At 39.5% G+C, this 20,152-nt stretch overlaps 2 protein-coding genes across 15 annotated transcripts in view; one reads left to right on the forward strand and one right to left on the reverse strand.

Moving 5' to 3' along the window:
* The window catches only part of LOC105382662 (tight junction protein ZO-1), an 82,046-nt gene extending 64,517 nt beyond the window's left edge, over positions 1-17,529 (forward strand). For 6 of the 13 annotated variants that reach the window (XM_048622225.1, XM_048622221.1, XM_048622224.1 and 3 more), the window contains 11 exons: positions 518-630; positions 4,811-4,945; positions 6,014-6,105; positions 6,452-6,562; positions 7,074-7,196; positions 8,035-8,167; positions 8,714-8,815; positions 9,870-9,987; positions 10,715-10,790; positions 11,822-14,394; positions 15,989-17,529. In XM_048622225.1, the coding sequence (XP_048478182.1) occupies positions 518-630; positions 4,811-4,945; positions 6,014-6,105; positions 6,452-6,562; positions 7,074-7,196; positions 8,035-8,167; positions 8,714-8,815; positions 9,870-9,987; positions 10,715-10,790; positions 11,822-14,394; positions 15,989-16,212 (3,800 nt within the window). In that variant the 3' untranslated portion in view covers positions 16,213-17,529. Of the gene's footprint in view, positions 1-517; positions 631-4,810; positions 4,946-6,013; positions 6,106-6,451; positions 6,563-7,073; positions 7,197-8,034; positions 8,168-8,713; positions 8,816-9,869; positions 9,988-10,714; positions 10,791-11,821; positions 14,395-14,909; positions 15,001-15,988 lie in introns of all 13 variants that reach the window. The other 7 variants (XR_007266490.1, XR_007266491.1, XM_048622223.1 and 4 more) reach the window with 7 other exon arrangements.
* A 142-nt stretch (positions 17,530-17,671) lies between these two features.
* LOC105382663 lies at positions 17,672-19,418 on the reverse strand. 2 transcript variants are annotated; one of them, XM_011552584.3, is made up of 4 exons: positions 19,274-19,418; positions 19,001-19,073; positions 18,514-18,714; positions 17,672-17,945 (listed from the first exon to the last, which is right to left on the reverse strand). In XM_011552584.3, the coding sequence occupies exons 2-4, from the start codon at positions 19,044-19,046 to the stop codon at positions 17,692-17,694; spliced, it is 501 nt and encodes a 166-aa protein (XP_011550886.3). In that variant the 5' UTR covers positions 19,047-19,073; positions 19,274-19,418; the 3' UTR covers positions 17,672-17,691. The 2 variants fall into 2 exon arrangements, with proteins under 2 accessions (XP_011550886.3, XP_048478092.1); XM_048622135.1 differs by having other exon boundaries at positions 19,217-19,409.
* Positions 19,419-20,152: the final 734 nt, after the last annotated feature.

Below are 20,152 nucleotides of genomic sequence, written 5' to 3' on the forward strand. Positions count from 1 at the left end.
CATTATTACATTCGAATAAGGGTAGTTTTTGTTTGTATCAGATGTCTTTCCCCGTGGAATGGGATATAGTGGTCACTTATATAAAATAAGCTTATAGTTACATGATGTTGAAGATATTGTAATGACTGTGATTATTTAAAGCTAAATGGTATAAAATCTGAAAGGATTAATTTCGCAACATCCAAAGTGGGTGTTGTCGGAGCTGTTTATCAATCAATCTAGCCATCATCACTTTATACTTGGTATACTTATCTATTTTGTATGAGCGCATCGTTAAATGTTATTTGCTCATTACTGATATTGGAATATTTTTTTGCTTTCCTTTCCCATTATATTATTGTTTGTCAGATTGATATAAGCAAAAAGGCCGCCTTTTTGTACTGTTTTTATTTTTAAGTTTTATTTTTGTATTTTTATTTTTTTGGTGCAACTAAAGATTATGGTAATATATTATATGTATTATAAAAAGAAAGCACAGTAACCCACCACAACAGTAGCGTAACTCCACACGTTGAAGTTCCAGAGCTGCCGCCGCGCAGCGCGGGCGCGGTGACCCGGCCGGCCGGCGGCGTGCTGCTGCCCGCGCCGCCGCCCGCGCGCCCGCCGCACGCGCTCAGACATAATGCGCAGGTGAGTTGCATAACATAGGTCACACGTATTCACAGCACAGCACAACATAAAACGAGATGAGGAACAAGGCTTGGTAATCAAAAGATAGAAATCCCTTTTAGGTAATAGTTGTAAAAAATGATTGTAAACAAGTAAACAACAATGACTGACTGACAGACTAGATCCACAGAGAAGGTAATGACTATCATAAATACTCGATGGTTATGATACGCGAGATTGTTATTATTCTACTGGTATTCAAAGTGAGGCCATACTTATTATGAGGATTTCCGTACTATTCGTCATCAAAGACGTCTCAATCGCAAGTACACAACACAAATCGAGATGAGCGAGTGTACAGTGAAACTATAAAGTCCTGAAATTAAATGAGGGCACTGCTATCTTTCATGTAGCAACCCTATATAGCGAAACATAACTGACTTTGATACTTGAAATTTTGCCTGTTAACTTCCTACCTATTTATGTATTATAAAAACAACTTACCATCCACAAAAAAGCTCTTATACAAGCTAGAAGGTGTTAATATGAAGGCTAATAGTGAAACCAATAAATATTTATTTAGATAACGTTATTACAACTGTATAAAAAAACTGGATCTATTGACGAAGGGCACACAGAGTAAAGACATCAATTTCTCTTTTTGGACGGCCAGTTCAGTTTCTTCCAGGAGTTAGAAATATTCCATATTTTGCCCTCTTTGGCACGCTGGTCCGATATAACTATAAAATAAAATAAAAAAATCTTTTTGAGTTACACAATGCCCCCTAAATTCACACAATGTGAATTTAATCTCTAATCTTTTATCTCACGGAATTCTGACAGTTATCCATTTTTGACATGTCAGAGATCACAAACCTTTTTTGGCTGGGTACTTTTTTCAATACGAGTCTGAACATCAGTTGTATCCGGACAATTTTCTATATTATATTTTTAAATATTTAGAATGATGGTCTTTACGTTAGGCGCATAAGAACCACGAGGACGCTTCTTTCTGGGAGAGAGAAAGTCTGACACTTGTGCTCTGTTAGATGGGGCCGCTTCCTGGGAAGGGCCAGGTTGTGGCTCCATAACGTTTATAAAAATCAACAAACTATCACAACGCGAAAGGTCAACGATAAGAAACCGGCCAAGTGCCAGTTGGACTCACGCACTGAAGGTTCCGTACAAGTCTACTTACCTGAGATATTTTTCCTTTTAATTTCATCATTATTAATTATTAACACACACTCACGCCTTGTACTAATGTACTCCCTTGCGGGGTAGGCAGACGTGCATTGTTGCACCCACTTTTCGCCAGAGTGTTCTGTTAGTCCCAATGTAATAGGGGGCGGGCCTATTGCCATTTTACGGGCACATCCTAGACCTGGGAACAAATATCTGTGTTTAAACAAATATCTGCCCCAGCCGGGAATCGAACCCGGGACCTTCGGCTCAGTAGTCAGGGTCACTAACCACTACGCCATTCGGTCGTCATTATGTACATCTATATGAAATATTAGCTTCATATCTTTAACCGTTTCTGAGAAAAAGGGTGGTGACAGACAGACGGACAACAATAAGGGATCCTTTTTCCCTTTTCAGGTACGGAACTCTAAAAAGAATAGTAACAATCGGATCAATCGTTTCCGAGATATATATACCTACCGAACATATTATGTACTTACTGAATTGAGAACCTTTTATTTGAAATCGATTAAAAAGGTTTGTTATCCCTGAGTTTAGTAGCAAGTGATGCCATGCTAAATAATAAAATAAAGTAATTAAAATTAATTCGATACAATGGTCGTGAGTCGTGATTTTACTTAATATTATAAATGCGAAAGTTTGTGAGTATGTGTGTATGTATGTATGTGTGTACCTTTGTTACTTCTTCACATCAAAACAACTGAACCGATTTTAATGAAATTTGGATTGGATTTAGCTGACACCCTGGATTAACACATAATAGCTTATGTGTTAATCCAGAGAATTCCGCGATAAAAAGTAGCCTTTTTATCGCGGAATTCCCACGGGAAAACTAATTAAGTTGAAGCGAAGCTCGTGGCAACAGCTAGTATTGAAATATTTGTTATTTTTGTATTACCTACTTCACTTGAGCAAGTAAATATTTAGATTTATGTTTTTCTATGAAAACATTTCAAAAAATATTGCCCTTAAATGGATCCAAATTTTACCTTTTTTCGGTTAAGAGCTTTTTTAGTGGTATCACTAATGAAATGTCAGAATTCCGCGGAATTAAAAATTAGAATATAGTAAGTAAACAAAAAATATATCTTCAAGTATCAAAATGTTAAGGTTTGACTCAACTGAAACCAGATGAAACCTACAATCAGTGGTATGTAAACAATGTTCGACTTGGGCTCTAAACTTAGGTTTATCGATAAATGAAGCGTTGGTACTAATAAACAATGAGTTATTACAATTTGTACAGTGCTACATACCCGTCATAGACGCTGTAAGGGCGTAAACATCCTCCAAATTCGACAAAATGTGTCCAGCTTGATGTTCCGCTAAACATTGTATAAAAACTCGATAAATAGCTTCTCTAGCTTGACTACGAATATTTTTGTTCATCTTCTTAATTGCAACCAAGCGTAAATTGTTGCTTTTATCTAGATTATCCTTATATTAATAAGAAAATTCAAAAAAACAGCCAACCGCCTATTGACATAAACAATTGTTATGACTTTTATGTTTCTTTTCTAATGGTGCCAGGCACCTGAAAATTTTAGTTCCTCAAACATTAATTTCAGGACTTTATAGTTTCACTGTAAGTAAACCAATTCGTCATTGAAGTAGACCCTGTTATCATCCTGTTATGCATTGTGGTCTTTTATCTTAAGCTGCGTGCAGACCGGCCAAACGAACGCCAACGAACGGGTTTTGTTGACCTTCGTTGCTCAATCTGCCCCTGTATTATGTATGATAAATGTCCATCGGTGGGCGTTCGTTGGGCCGGTCTGTACGCATCTTTAGGTAATAAAAGAAAAATAAAACGTGGTGAGTATCAAGGGTGAATACGTGAATACTAAACGCTTACCTTATTCTGAGTAAAAAGGTTTAATTATTGTTCTGAGCTCCTAGAAAGTCATAAATTATATTCTGTACGATCTATGAAACTTTATGCACATCAGCTGTTTACAGTGCCACAAACTTATCTGTTCCGGTGACAGCTCACATAAATGACTAATATTTCTTAATTCTATAAGATTTTAAGTTTGCTCGTATTGTTAATTCGCTCTTGCGGTGTTAATAAACCCATGTAATCATTTACAATATACAATTCATTAGTAAGTAATGAGATATGGATCAATTTAGTTCGCTCTCACCGGAACAGATAAGTTTGTCACACTATAATTGTTGATTAGTATGTCATTAATCACCATGAATAATTTCAATTTTATTTAATAATTGTTATTACCTACTGTGTAATTAATTACAATCATAGTTACATCAAATAAATTATGAAAAGTGAAGTTGATAACAAATTTACAGTGTGTGTTCTTTTGCAATCGAATGTCTCATTGGTTATGTGTTTGTGTAGGGTGACCATGTTTTTGATTAAGGTAAAACTTTCCACTTTACTTTAGACTTTAAACATAAATATTCGAGATTCTGATGTTATTTTTCTTAGAAACGTGCTTGGTTAGACTAATACTAACCCCCATTTCCCGCTCAAACGCATTCTAGTTAACACCCTGTATATTATGGGGTGTTTAAAAAAGGGTGCAGAAAAACAGTGAGTTTTTTGACCAAAAACACTCAACAACTTAACTAAATAAATAAATATTATGTTCTACAACTTTTTAAAATTAAAATTGCTTGGCCACCACTTCAGCAAAACCTACGTGTGAGATACCTATGGATATTTATATTATCGAAATTGCACGGATTGGGTCTTATCTGCTGAAGAACCGATATAATTTTGCCGTAAAATCGTTCTCGAGTGACAAGCAATGGTCCCCACTACTAGGATTCCTATTTTCAACATCGACCACTTTATACAGTTGTGGTATATGAATGTACCTAGGCATTTGCAGTGTAAATAGGTAAACTCACTCGAAAAAGGCTATTTTTAACCGACAACGGTTTAAACTCCAATCCTATCTGGACAGAAATAAAGTAAAAAAAAACTCATCGATTTATCGTACCCTACGACTAACACCAATATTCCTTACAGACGGCCCGCCCCAGCGCGCAAGAGCGTCTGTTTGGCGCCCCTAAGGAGGGCGGCGAGGAGCCCCCCGCCCCGCGCCCCGTCAGCATGGCGGCGCCGCAGGGCTCTCTAGACCGGCACAAGATGATGAACAACTCTGTAAGTATACCTTTACTTGTGACGGCCCGCCCCAGCGCGCAAAAGCGTCTGTTTGGCGCCCCCAAGAGCGTCTGTTTGGCGCCCCCAAAGAGGGCGGCGAGGAGCCCCCCGCGCCGCGCCCCGTCAGCATGGCGCCCCCGCAGGGCTCTCTAGACCGGCACAAGATGATGAACATCTCTGTAAGTATACCTTTACTTGTGACGATCCGCCCCAGCGCGAATGAGCGTCTGTTTGTCGCCCCCAAGAGCGTCTGTTTGGCGCCCCCAAGGAGGGCGGCGAGGAGCTCCCCGCCCCGCGCCCCGTCAGCATGGCGCCGCCGCAGGCCTCGCTCGACCAGCACAAGATGATGAATAACTCTGTAAGTATACCTTTACTTGTGACGGCCCGCCCCAACGCACAAGAGCGTCTATTTAGCGCCCCCAAGGAGGGCGGCGTCTGTTTGGCGCCCCAAGAGCGTCTGTTTGTCGCCCCCAAGAGCGTCTTTTTGGCGCCCCTAAGAGCGTCTGTTTGGCGCCCCCAAGGAGGGCGGCGAGGACCGATACAAGATGATGAACAACTCTGTAAGTATAATATGTGTACCTGTACTTGTTTACTGAGGCTTTAAGTGAAGAATGGCTCAGGTGATAAAAACAGACATGAAAAAGCAAAGAGGGGTCACCTAACTTATAAAACTTGAGGTGAGGAACATGGGTGCCCAATGTTTTTCTGCTCATTTGTGGAGGAACCAGGGTGCGGGGGCGAATGGAATATTGCAAAAACTGGCGACGCACGTTATTGCAGCGGTTAATATTTCTCCCTAAGGGTTCCGCTTTTTTGTTCGTATGTTTTTGCCGGAATCCTGGCGTTGACCTTGCCGAAACCGTCTCGCAGAACCCCTGAGGGCCTATCATAAAACCCCATGGGAACACAACACTAACCGAGTCACGATCTAAATGTGTGTTGATTAATAATGGGCGGAACACTACTCGTAATCGCGGCACTAGAATATACTAGAGTATAATAATATCCGTAAATATCAATAGTCATTTTATGTACCTCGTAGTTATATGTTTTTTTTATTATTTCCAGCACTCGTACGACGGCACGTCCTACAACTACCCGGAGCCGGGCGCGGCGCGGCTCGGGCCCAACGCGCCTGATGATCTCAAGGCTACTCCCGGGTAAGTTTATCTGTTTATTATTCTTATAATACGTAACGTAGTTAATGCGGCCTTTTAGAAAAGTTGTCAGAGCTGAGCTGAGCGACTATAAGTCTGGTTTATCTCTACGCTTGTTAGCGTAGATAAAGAAATAAAACGAAAATGGCGGCCGTTACATGAATCGCAAGATAATATGAGTCCGGTGGCCATTATTCAACATATTCAATAAGCGCTCCTAACCATCACAGTATCTGCAGTTACAATCTTGAATAATAGACTTTACAATTATGTCTCTTGTATAGATACTCGTATAATATTATATGTTTATTGCGTATGCTGCTATTCTTGATCATTTTCTTATCTACAGTAAATTCGAGCCGCCCCCGCCGCCGAACCCCAACGCGATGTGCCGGCAGTCCCCCGCCGAGCACGCCGCGCACTCGCTCGAGTACACGCGCGTGCACGACCCGCAGTACAGGTAATGTACTCACTGTGTACCCGAGTACAGGTAATGTACTCACTGTAGGAACCAGGCGCCATGTGCCGGCAGTACAGTCAGCAATAGAGATAAGTGTCTAGCCACAACGCAAACATTTTCATCTTACAGTCTATTGTGAAAATTCCACCCTGTCTAAATGGCTATATAAAGCGGGAAGATTCAGAGGCATTGTAGAAAGTGACAAAATAAGAGATAGACCTTTCTTGCCTATCACACACTTCCGTATATTATTATAACGATGTGAACCATCTACTTAATACTTACGGAATCCTAAAACTTTCCTATCCCAAACTACAAAACCATATTGGCAAAACTAACCCCCATTAACGGCCAGTTTCTATAACTCTATCTATCTATAACTGGTAGTTACTTTCATACGATTTTGACAGATTGTTACTTTGGATTATGTCAAAATCGTATGAAAGTAACTACCAGTTATGGATAGATAGAGATATAGAAACTGTCAGTAACACTACCATCTCACCCACAGATCGTCAGACTACGTGCGTTCGAACCCGCGGCCCGCGACCAACGGCGCCAGCCCTCACGCACCCAACCATCAACGCGGGCCCTCACTGCCCGCGCAGCACCCCACCGACCACGCCAAGTATAGGTATGTACAGGGTGTTACAGTATATATACAGGATGTTGCAAAAATACTTTGTTGTTACCCAAGGGGTGAAAGTCGCTTATTTAGTCCCCGAGTCGGGGTTTGGCGCCTGAGCGTAGCGCCGGATCAACGGATAAAACGGTAATTGACCTCCTAATATTATATTAGCGTCAAAAGTAAACGACAAATTTTATATCGTTTACCATGCATTTCTGTCACTGCTATGTGGTTGCTGCCTAAGTGCTGCGTTACAGCCACGCTGTCAGCTAGTTGAGTTTGTTTCTGTGGTAGGCACAAAGGTCCATGGCCGATTTTATCCGTTAATCCGGTATACACTATAGCTACTGATGACCAACGGCGCCAGTCCTCACGCACCGAACCACCAGCGAGGGCCCTCGCTGCCCGCGCAGCACCCCACCGACCACGCCAAGTATAGGTATGTACAGAGTGTTGCAAAAGTACTTTGTTGTTACCCAAGGGGTGAAAGTCGCTTATTTTTGAGGGGATTGGATGCGGTAGGCTATAGATCGCATCCAGTAGCGCGCTTTGCAGATGATTGTAAGCTACAAGAGGGGAAATAATAGGTGGTCATTATTACTCCGACCCAAATGTTGTATGCTTGGCCTCTGATTACTCGCAATTTTCCTTGGTCCTGTGCAGGGACTCGCAAATCGGTCGCCTCATAGCACGATATCACGCCATCGTGACGCAATCGCTGACGTCGATCCTCTCCCATTAGTGACCGGACCAATGTATTCTGTGTGCCTTTATATGATCAAATACTCACATACAATCAACTTGAGAAATCAATTGTTATACAGTATTTACTTTATCCTCCCAGCACCCGCACAAACTCGGCGTCGCAAGCGGACTACGCGAGCCGCGCGGCGCCGCCGGCCGCCTACAAGCCGGTGCCACCGCCCAAGCCCAAGCACTATCGCGCGCCCGACGCACCCCATCATCATAGGAATGGAGTGAGTAGCTTAATTACTTGATATTATCCGGCTAGATGGAGTGAGTACCTTAATTACTTGGTATTATCCGGCTCGAAGGACCATAAAAGGCTTAGTTCCCTTACTGCCACGCTGATTGGTTGTCTGGTCCGTCTACTCAAGCCGCCCGCCGCCTACAAGCCGGTGTCGCCGCCCAAGCCCAAGCACTACCGCGCGCCCGACGCGCCTCATCATCATAGGAATGGAGTGAGTGACCTTAATTACTTGACAATTATTATCCGGCTGGGAGGACCGTCATGAAAAGGCTTAGTTAGATAAGATAGCCACCATCATAGGAATGGAGTGAGTAGCTAGCAAGAGCTATATATTTATCCGGCTCGAATGACCATGCCTGGGTTAATTGCCTAGATCGCCCTTTAAAATGTCATGGAGTCATCCACTTTAGTTCCTTTATCCTTACAGGCTGTCAAACGCTGTTAAGTATAAAATACTATAGGAATAGCAATCATGTTCAGAACAGTATAGACCTAACAAACAACTCTACTAACACATGTCTTCATTCAACAGTCAGTGGAGGCGTCAGCGCAGTCTCCAGGCCGCCAGCCCAGTAATGGCATGTACCCACCCTACGGGTACCAGCCGCCGCCGCACAACTACCATCCACAACAGGTAATTAATCCAATCCAATAATCCATAATAGCCTTCTCAGTATAATGTAGAATAGAATAGAATAGAATATTACCGAGGTAGTCTGGAAGAAATTACTCTTAGTAATAAGGCCGCCATTTGTATCGTCTATGTTGTGCATATTCTATTGTAATTTCTGTGTGTGTGAAATAAAGAATTATGTATCTATCTATCTATAATTTTATTGGTTAACCTCAATAACAAAACATAACAATGATCAATAGGCGGCCTTATGGCTAAGTAGAATAACCTATTGATAATATGTATATCTAAATAAACCATAAATACTATAGCTACATAAAATACTAACAATATTTACATAAATCTTACCAATATATCTTCTCACTTCTCTGATGCCCAAATATGCCAATCGTGGAGCTGTTTTCTTTTGTTTTTCCATAACAACATTTTTGCCGTCGCTGCCGACAATTTAAACAAGCAAAACAAATCTCCGTAATAAACATACTCACTGCTAACTCAAAATTTACAAACTGAAGTGGCAGTGGGCCGGTTGTTTTAACTAAAGAACATAAATGTGAAGCAGTTGGGTAAAAGAATTCTCGAAACGAGACCGAGACTAGTGTGGTGAACAGTTCAGCTTGCAGATTTTAAGAACTGTGTCGATTATTATGATGCCGTTCTGTGGCTCACTTAGCGCCTAGCGCGTAGCGATTCACCAAGCGAGTAGGTAGCTCAGTAAAGCAAACGTTCTAGAATCTTCGTGAACGGCCCCATTGATACACGCTAAGCGACTATCCAGTCGCTAAGCGCTCAATGCGGCCGATCGTAAAGTTTTGAGAACGTTTGTTTTACTAAGCTACTCGCTAATTATTCCCATTTCGGCACCGAAAACCAACATTCATGCTCATTTATATTTATATTTTTTACTTTTTAACCTTTTCTTGTAAATGTATGTGTTGTTTCTGTGTGTGTTAGGAATAAATGAATTTTCTTTCATTCTTTGAGTCGCTAGAATCTAGGCGCTACCCGTGCGTAGGGAGCCTTACACAAACTAAACTACCATTTCCTTCCACAGCAGCAACAACAGCCCAACATGTACGGCGCCCCGCCGGGCGGTCCCCAGTCGCCGCCCTACTCCGGCCCGCCGCCGCACCACCGCGCCATACACCTGCCGCACAACCCGCATCTCATCGGTAACTATACTGCATGCTTCTTCTTCTTCTTCTTATACTACGGCCACACTTGAGAGCGAACTTGAACTTCAAGTTCGATCCATGACGAAATGCTTGGCTAGACTATAAAAAGTCAAGTCGCGAGTCAATTACAAATATAACCTCGCAATGAGCCTCGTGAGTGTATATCTTAAGGTGCGGTTCAACGACGCATGCTAGCGCCAGCCGAGCCAAGCTGTCCGTGGCAATCAGCCTGCCCGTATACACGGCGCGGCTTGTATAACCAACAATTATTGATTGATCGCGTAAACTTTGACGAGCGGCGTCAAGCGCCCGTTTACACTTTGCGTGGCGCACTCAATCAAGCCGCACCTTCAGGTTTGTCAAAGGAAAGAGGGTTTGCGAAAGGATTGGCCAGATAATCGTTTGTTGACTAGTGTGCATCATAATACATAAAGATTGCAGCATGTCTCACAAAGATGAAACAAATGACAAAAGACTGTGTTCACAAAAGTTTATTATCAAATAAAACACACTGCGCTTTCGCTATGCGTTGAACTCTTTTGTATAGGGAATCAAATCAATCTGCTACGTATTAAAGTAATATTTTTTTTTACTACATATTTAATAGATGGAAAAAAAATTAAGACAACTTTAAAAGACTGCCCTGAATTAACTTCAATGGCGTCTATGGCCATAAAAATTATCAATTAAGTCACAAATTGATCTGTAAGTATGTTACTTTCAGATTTGGCCGGCAGCAGAGAGCAGAGGGGATCAGCCTTTGAGCTGTACAGAAAACCGCAGCATATGCATAATTTAAGGTAAGGCATCCTTAATAAATCCACCATTATGACCAAAATGTTTTGATAAAAAAACCCTTGTCAGCAAAAATTTTTATTAAAAACTGAAAATCTAAAAGTGCATGTGTGATAAATTCGTTCAGAAATTCGTTGTCCCATTGTTGTAAAGCCAGCCCTTGTACAATTTGCTCTAACATGCAAACACTCATCGCTTCACAATCGACTAACAAATGTCTTGGGCCACACTACATATTTATTTAGCGTTTTCGATTGAGACAAACCTGCCTATCTTTGAGAATATTTATAGCCACTAGTCCCCAAACAGAAAGTTACATAATATTGAACTAAATTTTTCAAAGAAATTGTTTTAGTCTAAAGAAATAGCGAAAGCGCCTTATAGATTGGAAGTTTTTCAGTGCGGTTGTGTTGGTCCAATCGAAAACTTTATTAGACTTGGTTGCGTATGTGGTTGTAAACATATACATATTATGTAACATATTATCTTTATCGGGGCGTTGTGTAAATTGTAATATTTGACATAACAATGTAATAATATCTTAGCTGTATTTAGACTTGTTTGATACGAAATGATTGGCAGTGCGTGTCTGCATTTTAGTGCAAAAACAAAAGCATATTGAAATAATTTGTCTTGCATCTCTTTCTCTTTTCACTTTTCTGATCTTATTTCCTCTTTTAATCCAAAGTTTACTTGCTAAATTTCAGTTTTCCCATAAATAAACCTCATATGTTTATTATTACATCATACAAAATGTTCATCATATTTACTATCATTCATGACCATTTCACATTTGACTTTTATTTCAATATGCCTTTTACAGAATCACAAAATTCACTTTTTAAAGTAGCCACTTCATCTGGACATTTTAGATGATTCAATTTCATCTCATACAATCATATTCTGTAAATTATACATTAGTTGAATCCAAAATGACAATGTCACATCCAATAAACTTATTACTGGTTTAAATTGTTTTATCTGAGATGTCCTTATAAACTAGTTGAGTAACGAGGGTTGGTTGTGGGTTCCGCAGTGCCGACGCCATGAACTCGAGCGTGGAGCGCGACGAGACATTCTCTCCCAAAACTAAAAAGAAACTATCCAAAAAGCCGTCGTTCATTAAAAACGCAGTACTCGACCTATTCCGATCGAAATCTAAATCGAAGGTCTCGCGGCAAAAGTCTCTATGCGAAAGCGACTTGCAACAGAGACCAGTCATCCAACACATGCCGATGCTCCGAAGGGAGAAGTCGGATTTAGGGGACGTGCACATGAGAAACACCCACATTAGGAACCAGATGTTGCACCGCAGCAACTCCTCCTGTGAGAAACCGGTCCTCAGACCCATCCTCAAGCGGCAGAGCTCGTTCTGTGACGACAGAAGCGGAGCCATCTGTACCGTCAGGGATTACGACGCGAAACCCGTAATGAAAGGTCTCCGACGACAAAACTCCATGTGCGAAATAGAAACTGAACCTAAAGTTACCCCCCTCCTCCGCAGACAGAACTCTATGATCGAATATAACAAGAAAGGCATTTACGGTCAAACCAACTTTAATATGATTACCAAAATAGACCCGATCTACCAAAGACAACAGCAAATGAAGCACGAACCTTTTTACCCCACGCAACCTCTACCTCCCGAGCCTGTTTACCAAAGTAAAGACCATATCGTGTACGACCCCATACCGAAGCCAAGAAGGACTTACACATCGTCCCTCTATGACACTTCAACTGAAAATCCTTACGCAACTCATTCCGAAGTAAACAACCAAAGCTTCGAAAATCCATACGGTCAGACTATAGCGATGCCTATAATGGACCCCCCATATGCTACCAGAGCAGAATGTATGAGGGAGAACCCTTATGCAACAAGAGCAGAATGTATGAGAGAGAACCCTTATGCAACAAGAGCAGAATGTACGCGAGAGAGTCCTTATGCTACCAGAGCGGAATGTACGCGTGAGAATCCATATGCTACTAGAGCAGAATGTATGAGAGAAAATCCTTATGCTACTAGAAGCGAATTCTTAACTGAAAGCCCCTATGCAACTAAGCAAGAATTGTCAAAAAATTCTGAGTACAGCGAATCGCCATATTCTAGCAAGGAACAAATGTTGCGACAGAGAATGGTAACGGAAAGTCCTTACTCGACTAAAGAAGACATGCTGAGGCAAAGATTTTCAGAATCGCCGTACAACACGAAAGAGGAAATGTTGAAACAAAGAATGGAAGGCTCATTTTCAAAAGAACCTCTGTACGGGAAAAGGACTTACGAACCCCCGTCAAATTCTTGGTCTGAAAACCAGTACGGTGTGTCGTCAGACCGACGGTTGCAGACACCAGTAAATTTCCCGGGAAGATCTTCCCCCATGAGTAAATGCATGAGTGAGCCGCCAAACTCGTCTAGATCAGAGATGGCAGCTCGCACGCGGCAAACGGAATCACCGTACGCCACAAGATCCGAGGTTAAGTCTAGTTGTTCTGATAGTCATTGTTGCGACGGGCCTCAGTCCATGGAAAATGTAAGGCCAGCATCAGCTGAGTGCACTTATGTATCGAAACAAGAGATTCTGTCGCAGAAAGCAGCTCTTCTTGCTAGTAGAGAATCAACTTACGGAGTGAGGCTAGAAGAAAAGTTAGAAATAATCAAACAAAGAAATCAGGCTAAAAAGGAGATGATATATCAAACTAGAAAAGAGGCTAATGATAGTGACTCACAAAAAATAAGAGAACCTCTCTATGTGTCTAAGAGAGAGTTAAAGGAAAGCGTTATTTATGAGTCCACCCAAGAGGCTAAGGAGGCCACTCCTAGTACACAGGATAATAGTGCCAGAAGTAGCCCGTACGAGCTCAGTGACGCTAACCACTTATCTAGAAGAGATCCTATATACCAGCCCAAGTCTGAAGATGAAGCTAAATCTGAAAATGAGACATTCCAAGAAATAGATTTCTCCCAATTGCGCTTGACAGAATCCCAAACTGATTCAGAAAAAGAAAAATCGTTAAAGCTAGAAAGTAGCGTGTTGAAAGGTGAGCCAATTTATGCTCCAAGATTGCATGGTAAAGGGGACCATATTTCTAATGCACTTAAGGCCACAACTTCACCGATACCTTACGAATCTACTACCTCAATGGAGACGCACTATGCGTCAGAGTGCAGCATGAATTTCGAGAACAAACCTCAAAGCACTCCTTACGCGTCGCAAGAACTTGAAAATAAAGCGGTGAAACCAAACCGATCCGTTAAGTTCTGCGAAGATATAGCCGAACGCAGTGAGGATAACAGCCAAGACACCTCCGACAATGTGTCAGCTAACCAAAACGACACCACAATCGTCAACAATCAAAACACCGTCATAGAAGCATCAGCTGTCACTGAGACTTCTGAAGCTGAGAGCAAACCGGTAGAGCCCGATAGTCCTCACACGACGTGGGGAATATTCGACAGTGAAGGAGGGGTTTTGGAAGACAGGCAGTGGGGAGTTTCCTTGATAATTCCGCCCAAAGCGATTGCCCCCGGCATTAAGCAAAAGATTTACTTTACTGTGTCTGACCCGAGGCTGAGCCAGCGAGTGGGCGGGCCCCCCATCGATATGGACAACGGTAAATGCTTGTTTTAACGAAGCACGCTATAACACTGTAGCGCCGTAGTCTGCACATACTAATGGGTTATATTAATATGATATGAATATATTATAAAGAGTTATAAGCCCTTTGTGCAGTATTGTGTGAAATTGATTGGCATTAGACGGTTGAAACTATGTAGATTAGTCGGAATGTTGCATGGATTTTTATAACGCATGCGTATTATATCTTTAATCTAAAATTAACCAAAACATTATTATTATCTTAACTTACCTATATGTATCACTAAAACATATTATATTTATAAAAGTACTTATTCCATTACTCCACATCCCACATCAAAGCAAATACATCACTCTGCATAAACGTAAGGCAGCACATTAAACTCTTATTTCACTGCACCATTTATCATAATTCATAATCAACTTCACATTTCACGTGTAAATAAACTGCACAATCTCACCTCACCACACATTGTATAAAGACATAAGACTAACATATCATCCATGTAAACCATGACTATGTTTACACAGCTACTTCTACGGAACCCACTCGTACTTAGAGATTCAGGAAGTGCAGGAGCGGCGAAGGCAGCGACTATGCTACGTGCATCCAACTATGTAGGTTGGAACAAACATTGGACTATTCTTGTGCACTGTACATAGTTGGGCATTACGATTTGATGATATCCTATCTCAAGGTCTTAATACAATTTTGAAACCATAGTATGAATTAAATAATTTCTTAGAATCACAACATACAAAATTTAAACTTAAAATATAAAATGCGACCTGCCATTGCGCATGGTAGGAACGTGATTTTAATTAATGATTTCACCAGAGTTGTTTTATGACCTTGCAGTAGGACATATTTTTGTCTTTTGTACTGTGACATGCTTCCGTACTTGTTCCTGCTAGCTACCTATCTCTATAGGCACAGTCAAATTACTAAGAGTCCTTTATCTAAAACTAGTTTACCTAGTTTGTTCCATTCTTTTCGTGTTCTCATACAAATGCCAGTACGAAACATCACAAACATATAATTACTTTACTTCATATTTTCATACTCTTGCCTTATATTATTATAAGGTCCACTGATTATTAATATTGGTACTAATAATTATTATTTATATCATATTTATGTGTACTTAAGTATTTATGTTCTTATATTGTGCTTGCTTCTATTTAATATTGCAGTGTGTTGCGATATGTGTTTGTGTGTGCATTTTCAAACACTCCTTTCATTTAAAATACTTATAAACCCTTTCAACATCTTCCACTGTTAATATTGCACTCTAAAATGTTAATAATCCAATATGAATGAGCTATGAATACTTTTCTTTTCCAAAAGCTGTGAGTATAAAAATAATATTACTTATTGATAGTTTCTACATGAAAGAACTATTTAAGTACTCACCTACTAATTTAAATGATGATTGATAAATTATACCTGAATCACGAATATTTTGTAAGTAAATTCTAAATTGTATCAAGTATATACATATTGAATGAAGTTATCAAATGAGAAATAATCAAATTAAAAAAAACCAAACAAATTCTTAGCTCATTCCCGCACCAAAATTAGAAACTAATCAACATAATTTCCCTGGCAGGTGAAGCAATGCTCTCTCCCTTAGTGATGTGCGGGCCCCAAGGCCTGGTGTTCCTCAGACCGGTCACGCTCAGGCTGCCGCACTGCGCCAACGCAGTCCCATCCCTAGGGCTCACTATAAAGGCCACTGACACCGAGGCCCATCTCAGCACCGACTGGGACCAGATCCTGCTCCCCGCCACCACTACGCTCAACACTGTCGCTGTCAAAGTTGATCACTTCTAAATCACGCAACCCTACAAATATGAAAGTTAAATTACATTATTGTATTTTAAAATTACATCATGAGTTTATAAAAAAAAAAAAAATTACATGTGTATTTCGTTTGAAATTAAATATTGTATTTCTACAAAGTGTACGTGTAGCTACATGAAATAATTTCGTTTGTGACCCATAAGTTGTGTTTAACGTACTTATCTTAAAAAAAATTGTCCCACTCGTGCCTTATACATTTGTGTCATGTTATTAGACATAACTTAAAATATATCTTGTTTTGGATTCCAAATTTTATAAAATGTCATTGTATGAGTGGTTTTTTAAAATGGTTCATTTATACCTTTAAAAATATATCCCACCTCATAAGAAATATATTATCCTGTAAAACGTTTTAGGTATTAGTTTTCAACTTTATTGAATATCAAAAATAATTTCTATGAGACTTGTTAAATGGGATTTTTTGTGTATAAAACAACTAGAAAGATTATTTTAATAAATGACTTGAATTCGAATGTAATACCTACATATTTAAATTATGTACTTATAGATAAATATTATAATCAATAACATGAAAATTCGTGATTATATTATACATATTTAGGTACTCCCTATTATACTTAATTAAAAGAATCGTCGCCTTTTACCATAATATAATTTTTAGTCTAAACATAATTTTAAGTTTTATTGTTATGATGATATAAATACAATCATAAATACATACATCATAAGGTTGATATTATTAACACATAAGTTTAACTCTGACCTTGGATTCTATCCTTAGATTTAATTTTTTATATTCAATATAATTTTTACACCTTCAAGTTTTAAAAATGTAATTGACTATATGCATTTACAGGTATTTATGTAATTTATGTAAGTATCCTATGAATGGCCTATTTCAAGCAGTGGCCGATTGATTAAAGGCTAATGAGGACGAAAATGAAGAATCATTTTAATTAAATTCTTACGGTCTTACCACAAAAAAGACAGAAGTTAAACAAAATAATATGTTTAGCAACATATGGTATTTTACACGTGCATAAACGTGTAAACTACCATCTTAAACACCGGTTATCCGGTTAATCCAGCTTTTTGTGTAATACCTAGTACATAGTTTATAACACAAACACCTTCTCATTAGATTGGTTTAATATTATAGCCGTAAGTATATAAGGTATGTATATACCTATAGTTGTTATTCTTCCAACCACACCATGCCTTATCATCACTACTATAAAGAATATAAGCTTATGTATGTTAAGAATTGTATCTAGTTTATAGTCATTTTACCTTTGACTGGGCAATAAATCTTTTTAATGAAAAAAAGTTATCTTTTTAATTTTGTAGCACAAATTTATATGTAGAAACCTTATATATACATACCTACTTACGTTATTTTTTATTTATAAAATAAAGGTGATGTCAATTAAATAATTAAAACTAAATGAACTAAATAAAAATACTTATACATATAAACAAAAATATATTTTATAGCAAAAATGTTTTCAACAGAAACAGGCATAAATTTTGATAAATTAGCAGCAGTAGCAGTTCCTTTGTCGTTGAGCCGCCGGTGCGAGCGGACGTGTTGCACCAGTTGCGATTGCACGTGTGGCAGCCATTGATGTAACCGTAGCCATGTATATGCTTCCAGGCAAGAATGTGTTTGCACTCGTCTCTCATCTCACTTTCCAACGCGCAACCTCGCGCCACCTTCACCGCATGCTCGTGCCTTTGCCAAACTGAGAATTTAATTTGGAATAAGTAAGGTAAGGTATGATAAGCGTTTAGTTAGAATATCGACCGGCCATATTATGGAAGTTTGTCAGATTCCAACAACAACTAAAAGATAGCTGATCTTTTGAAACACAAACGCTGGACTAGGATTCGACACCGTGGTGAAAGGACAGCCTATCGTCTTTCGGTGACTGCTGCCAAGGGTGAGCTGGATGTAGGTGTTTATGGGGATGGCTCCAGATGACCAGGCCCGTGACACTGTGTGTATGAAGTCATACACGTATGTACTGTAAATGTACGTACGGTGGCCTGCGCCTAAAAGTATACAGGCGGAGTTATTAAAATAGCGATCTCAAGCTCACATGATACATCCACATAAACACCACTGCTACACACATCACACACACGTCCCCGGATTTATAACAGATGAAGCTGGTCCCTTCATCATCAGGGATCGCTATTTTAAAAACTCCACCTGTATACTTTTAGGAATCTTTCACCGTACGTGTATGAAGTCATACATGTATGTAGTCAATTGAAATTCAACTAAATGTAGCTTTTATGTTTACTTACTCCATTCTATTTTGGCGCACACGTACGCATCCTCGTTAATATCACCGAACACCTCGTGTTCTATATCTTTTGAAAAATATAGTTGATGTATATTGTTTTGTCTTGAGCACCACACGGGGAAGTGTGGTCGGTAGTACTGAGGGTCGTCCGGGCCCACGAAATTGTTGACATAGCATGCACGCAAGCGACTTCTTGCAAGTCCTAAAAAAATCTTATTTTTTAGGATCAGATGGTCAGCAATGATTAACCAGTAGGTAGTAGTTGTACAGTTAACCATGCCTGCCGTGTTAGCCACATTATCAAATGGGGATCTTATTACTACTTAGATACGTAGTGATTTTTTTCTCTGTGGTTGCTACTTGCCCCATAAAGGCTGTATTAGCCGCCCGTCCCTCTCCTATGTTATCGGCATACGTTATATGTTATATGAATGTAGGTGGTAAGTCCTATTAAATTAATATACTACTCGTATGTGAGTTTCCCTTACCGATTCCAAATATGGTACTGATTGCGATAACGTATCCTAAAATCATATTAAAGTTCTTCAATCGCTACTTGGCCTGAAAAGGTTTTTCAAAGTTATGACGAAATTACTCCAAATAAATACTAATCAGAGTTTAGAAAGACATTTTTTTTTAAATAATTTAAATGTTTGCAACAGAAGGTGGGGCCAAGATCGTCGCTCGGGATCATAGTTAGGTACCTGATTCAACAAGGGAACGTGGCCGGATAATGGAAAATATCCTACGATCTGACCTACCTACGATCGAAAGAGGGCTTGAAGATAAACTTTCTTGAAGTAATTGTTTATTGTATTTATGTAAATACTAATTTTGATTTTAATTATAATATAAGCAATAACAATAACTCAAAGTAAACAATCCAGTTATAATATTCTAGTCTATGTAAACAACAATGGCACTTATTCTGGACTGGACACTTCAGTTAGTTCTATGAAGGTTCTATGCTTTATGCTTTCGAGCATTCATGCTTAAAAAATGTTTCTTCTAAGGACTTGCTATCCTATGGCACCATTATGGCACAGACACTCCAACTATGGACAAAATCCGCCTTGGGTTTAATTTGCATTTGGATGTAGTACCTAAGTAATAACAACATTAATACGTTTTTGAATTCATTCAATTCTATACTATCCTCTCTTTCATCATCGAAAACAGTCATAGTAACAGGTGATATTAATATAGACATAACACCTTCCTCACTCGACACCCGCTCGCATGAATACCTTAACAGCATTGCATTTCATGGCTTCCTTCCAGCCCACCAATTACCAACAAGAAACAATAGTTGTCTAGACCACACTCTTCTCAGGACTAAATGTTCTTCTGAAACTTTCATCTTTCCTTCTACTATCACTGATCATACCTCAACAATGATTTGCCTTGAAACAAAAACATCTCGTCACAATGCAATTAGGAAAATTCAAAAAATTGACTACGAAGCATTAGACCTAGACATAAAAAACCTTGACTTGCAACCAATTTTAAAAAATTCAGATCCCGAAAATGCTACAAATTGCCTTATAGTAAATCTCACTAATATTATTGAAAAAAACACAACCGTAAAAATCCTACCTAAGAGAAATAGAATACTGAAACCGTGGATCACTCCAGGGCTG

This window comes from Plutella xylostella, chromosome 7, assembly GCF_932276165.1.
Source record: "Plutella xylostella chromosome 7, ilPluXylo3.1, whole genome shotgun sequence".
Classification (NCBI taxonomy): domain Eukaryota; kingdom Metazoa; phylum Arthropoda; class Insecta; order Lepidoptera; family Plutellidae; genus Plutella; species Plutella xylostella.